This window comes from Nicotiana tabacum, chromosome 19 (genome assembly GCF_000715075.1).
Source record: "Nicotiana tabacum cultivar K326 chromosome 19, ASM71507v2, whole genome shotgun sequence".
NCBI lineage: Eukaryota > Viridiplantae > Streptophyta > Magnoliopsida > Solanales > Solanaceae > Nicotiana > Nicotiana tabacum.
The window spans coordinates 78,687,641-78,692,534 of NC_134098.1; the positions used below are offsets into that span (position 1 = coordinate 78,687,641).

Here is a 4,894-nt window from a genome sequence, read left to right on the forward strand (position 1 = left end):
TGGAATTCTTTTCTTGTACTGCGATATATCCAAAAACTTTATTATAAAAAATGAAGTACAATGAAATATATCATTTTAGCCACCCTCAACACAAGCTAAGATTTGAATACTCAGAATTTCCATTTAAATGTGATGGTTGTAAGGAAGTAGGCATAGGGTCTCGTTACAAATGCACAACTTGTGACTATGATCTCCATATGCACTGTGCAATTCCTTGTGCTTCAATTACTCATCCTTTTTACAAAAAATGCTCTTTTCAGTTCCTCTCTCGTCCTCCGGGAAACGTGCCGCGCTACTGCAACGCTTGTGAGAAGGATATTACTGGATTTTTATACCATTGTAAGTCTTGTGGATTTGATCTTCATCCATGTTGTGCAAAGCTTCCTATGGTTCTTGATGATGGAGAAGTAAAGCTTTACTTGTATAGAAAGGTATGGAGCTGTTAGTCGACATATTAATAGTTAATTTTTCATGATAGATTTTCCGGCTCAATTTGGCACATTTCCCTTATCCGGAATCAATTAATAGCCTGATTGGCCGAGCTTTTTTGTGGGCAAAAAGTATTTTTGGCCAAAAATTGAGGCGTTTAGCCAAACTTTTGGAAGGAAAAAAGTGTTTTTAAGAAAAATCAGAAGCAGATTTTGAGAAGAAAAAAATATAGCTTCTCTCCAAAAGCACTTTTGAGAAAAATATACTTAAAAGTAGTTTTTAAAAGCTTGGCCAAACATTAATTACTGCTCAAAAATATTTTTCAAATTAATTAGCCAAACACAAACCGATTCTCACCAAAATATTTTTTTGAAAAGCATTTATCAAAATAAGCAGATTTTAGAAACTTGGCCAAACAGGCTATTAATTAATTTTAAAAGTTGAATCGAACTAATACACAAAATTTTTATCAATTTTCATGTTTACTCATCTAAATGACAAAAATGATAATTTATTAGTGTTTGGGTAGATATTTTACCAGGTTGATTTTTCTTGAGCAACCACCCATAAGTTCAGTAATTTTAAGTGACAAAAACTAATTTAGTAACTTTTGCGCGCACACAAAAAAAAACGGTTAGCTAGATGAGCATTCGAGAAACTAATTCCCGCATCTAGTTAAAAGCTCCTACCTAATTAACATCGAAGTCTCAATCAAATAGTTTCATTGTTGAATAAACTAAAATAGTTGAGTTCTAACAATTTGAAGGTTCAGACTTCAGAGGGTAAAGTTGGAGAATTCGGGGTTAAAAAATTGAAGTCAAATTGCATCTTTTTTTTTTTTCTTGTTTGGTAAATTAATTCTACATTAAAGTAATTGAAATCTAGTTTTTTAATTACCTTGTTCTGTCCTATTTTAAAGTCCATATTGTCAAATCAAGGAAATATAGCTTAACCAAACATATACTCCATATGTTCGGAATAATTAAGTAAAGGCGGATGTAGGGCTAGTTTTGTGAGTCGAGCTAACTTGTTACTTTCAACTCGAACTATGCCTATATATTTATTAAAAAAAAATTAATCTGATCATACTCATTGTGAATCCACTAACTTTAAATGTTGAATTCGTCTATGCAGGTAAGTGCGTCATGCCACAGGTGCGGGAGGAAAGGGAGAAGCTGGAGTTATAGATCAACATGCAAGAAATACAATTTGCACGTAGCATGTGTCAAAGAGATGCTTGTGGATAGTTGGCATGAGATCTACTTTGGTCGTGCCAATAATAATAATAATAGTTATAATAATTGTAGAAAACTGGAGAATAGGATCCCAAGTCTGAAAGGAACACTTCAAACTCATCATCGAAAAAGCAAAGGCAAAGTTCAGAAATGTTGTGAGATGGCTGGTTTAGCTCTGCAGTTTATTATATCTGCAGTTCTTGGAGATCCTACTACTCTTATTGCTGGGGTCGTTGGTTCATTAATGTCAAAATAAATGCAATATTAAACCAGCTTAATTAATTGGATTTTAATTTCTGGTCAAGATTGGAGATCTCTCCAGAGTGAGAGACTTGATTATGGACCTAAGAAAGTTGGACTATTAATAGCTAGCTATGATGTGGAAAAAAATGGTGGATGTTAATGTTAGGATGGGAATATTGAACCACTAATGTAGAAATTTAATGTATTTATGATGCATGCATATTTTCTCACGTTATTTCCATTTCTAGAAAATGTCCAATTCCTTTTCGATGCTGACTACGTACGAGAGGCGGAGCTGCCTACGTAGAATTTCACACAAGAGAATTCAAAAAAATACTAAAATGTTACAATTATGAACTAGACCCATGGAATAAAGTATTTTTTGAATCCACTTTGTCATTATATTATATTTTTCTTGTATTAATAGATTCAATAATCAATATATATACGTCCACAGTATAATTTGCTGGCGAAAAAAATTTAATTGACCACCCTTGGGCTAATATGGTTCCGCCACAGGCAACAATGTATACACTCTGGATTATTTATGTACTCGATAAACATTAGTTACAGCGCTTCTATGTTATTAATTTCATAATAATTACAAAAACTCACAGAGAATTTAATCCAAGGATTCAAAATTTGATTGCAAGAACAATGGAACACGTATTAATTAAAGTTGGAGATCAAGTTAAATTGAATCCAATCCACTCTTAATGGTGATTAATTCATTTACTGTATTCATCGAATTGAGATATTATATTCCTTTGAACTTTATCAAAACAAATTCTTTACAAGAAGTGAGAAAAAACAGAAAAATAGTTAGGAAATTGTAAATTTCATTGTTTCCAATATTAGCTCAATCACTGAATGGCTGATTTGAAGTACCTGTGATGTGTGACTATAATTCCATAGTTTAGCACATTACTCGCCTTGCATTTTATATGCTTTAATGATAAATTACACTTTATTTGCACGTAATGGAGTCTATTTTATGTGTAGGTGAATTGGAGATGAAAGTAAAACAAAAGGAATAATTAAAGTCTAAAGCGTGCTCGAAAACAGTTGAAAAGAAGAAAGAAAGAAGTGAGCAGCCGACAAATGAAAAGCTGGCGAAGCCAGGCCTAGAGCAGGCGTTAGAGCAGGCTGGGCGAGCCCTTTAACTCGCGTGGGAGCTGGCGACGCCAGGCCTGGGGCGAGCTCAAGCAGGCGTTATACCTTGCGACGCCAGGCCTTGGGCGAGCTTAAGCTGGCGTTATGCCTCGCGAGGCCAGGTCCGAGGCACGCACATTCCGAGCTTTGAAGACTTATTTCGTCTTCTGGTTTGACTAGGATTTGGCCTACGCGTTTAGGTCTTTTCCTACACATATAAATAGACCTAAAAACGCTATTTTTGAGGAAGTTTTGCAACCGGAGGTAAGGATAGCTCGTGAAACAACCGTTGGGAGTTAGAATCATTGATTTCTACATCCTTTCATCTTTACTTGTAATTTAATTATGCAAAATATCTGGGATATTGTTACTATGAGTATGAGTAGCTAATATCCTAATCTAGGGTTTTGATGGAACCTATTGGAGGATGATTTTCCTGTTACGTTAATAAAGATTTACCGTGGTATTTTCTCTGTTTGTTCAACTATATTATCATTGTTGTTGATTGAAGGGCCCTCAATCAACTGTGCATATTTAGTGTGTATTACTCGGGAAAGAGTGCATATTTAGATAATTGTTGAACAACATCACTCCTAACGTATATGAGGGATCAATACGGAGGGTTTAAAGGTGGGATTAGGGATAACGAAACCTTGGCGCGATCCGAGTAAGCCGTACTTAATGCCAACTAGTGTAATTCGAGAGAATATGTCTAGTAAATTGTGATAGTTACTCGGGAGAGAAATACAACACTCGGAGCGTTCATGATCGGTAGAGAAGACTTAGGCAAATTTATAGAAAACGTAGCAAAAAAGATTCCGATGATAGGGGAAATCATAATCTTAGATCATTCCAATTCTTGTCTACAACCCGTTAGTAGTTAGTTATTAATTGTTGCATTTTTATTACATAATATTTAGTTAGTAAACATCAAAATTTTTACTTAAATATTTCTGAAGATTGATTGCGTGAGTTCGTGCGAGTCTAGTAGTTGTATTTGATTGGTTAATTCCCCGTGGGATTCGACTCCGGACTTATTAGCCGGAATATATTTGCAACGACCACTTAGTCCTTTTTATAAGGCATAGTTGGGCGTGATCAAATTTTGGCGCCGTTGCCGGAGAATTAACGATTTTATTAATTACAGCTACAAGAAGTGCTAGAATTCTTAGTGTAGTCAATTTTCTTCATTTTAAACCAAATACATTGAAATTTTAACGTTTCTAGTCTTGGGGTGTTACAAGTGCATGCCTAGGAACTCCTCGAGAACTGATGAATTGCTCGAAGCATTATCAGATCCTGAGAAAGTTTTCAAGGCACTAAATCATGCAAACAAGAAAGGCAAACAACAACAAAACTCGATAGACCAAATCGAACCAGACATGGATGACGGAATAGAAAATCTAATCAAAAACAAAAACATTGCGAATGAACCAAACAATCAGGGTGTGGTGCCTCTTGTACCAGAAACGACATTATATGATTGGGCATAACCCACCGCCGATAATCTGGCAACCGCAATTGTAGTCCCTCAGATACAAGTGGAATTATTTCAAATCACAAACAATATGCTACATTTGTTGCAGAACAAGGGACTGTTCTCAGGGTCATACATTGAAGATCCTTAGCAACATCTAAAGAATTTCCTGTCGATATATGTCACGCAAAGGCAACCTAATGTGACACCGGAAGCAATAAAGTTATTGTTGTTTCCATTCTCGGTGACAGGAGAAGCTCAGACTTGGCTTAATTCACTCCCCATAAATTTTATCACTACCTCGGAGGAATTAGTCAAGCAATTTTTGAACAAGTTCTACCCACCCAATAAAACTGCC

At 35.4% G+C, this 4,894-nt stretch overlaps 1 protein-coding gene across 1 annotated transcript; it reads left to right on the forward strand.

The window, feature by feature from the left end:
* LOC107779592 (uncharacterized) lies at positions 1-2,127 on the forward strand. Its single transcript, XM_016600043.2, has 2 exons — positions 1-431; positions 1,564-2,127. The coding sequence occupies exons 1-2, from the start codon at positions 51-53 to the stop codon at positions 1,918-1,920; spliced, it is 738 nt and encodes a 245-aa protein (XP_016455529.1). The 5' UTR covers positions 1-50; the 3' UTR covers positions 1,921-2,127.
* Positions 2,128-4,894: the final 2,767 nt, after the last annotated feature.

Coding starts and splice junctions, on each gene's coding strand:
- LOC107779592 (XM_016600043.2), top strand. CDS start 51: ATGAAGTACAATGAAATATATCATTTTAGCCACCCTCAACACAAGCTA. Junction 432..1,563: donor AGCTTTACTTGTATAGAAAG/GTATGGAGCTGT, acceptor TCGTCTATGCAG/GTAAGTGCGTCATGCCACAG.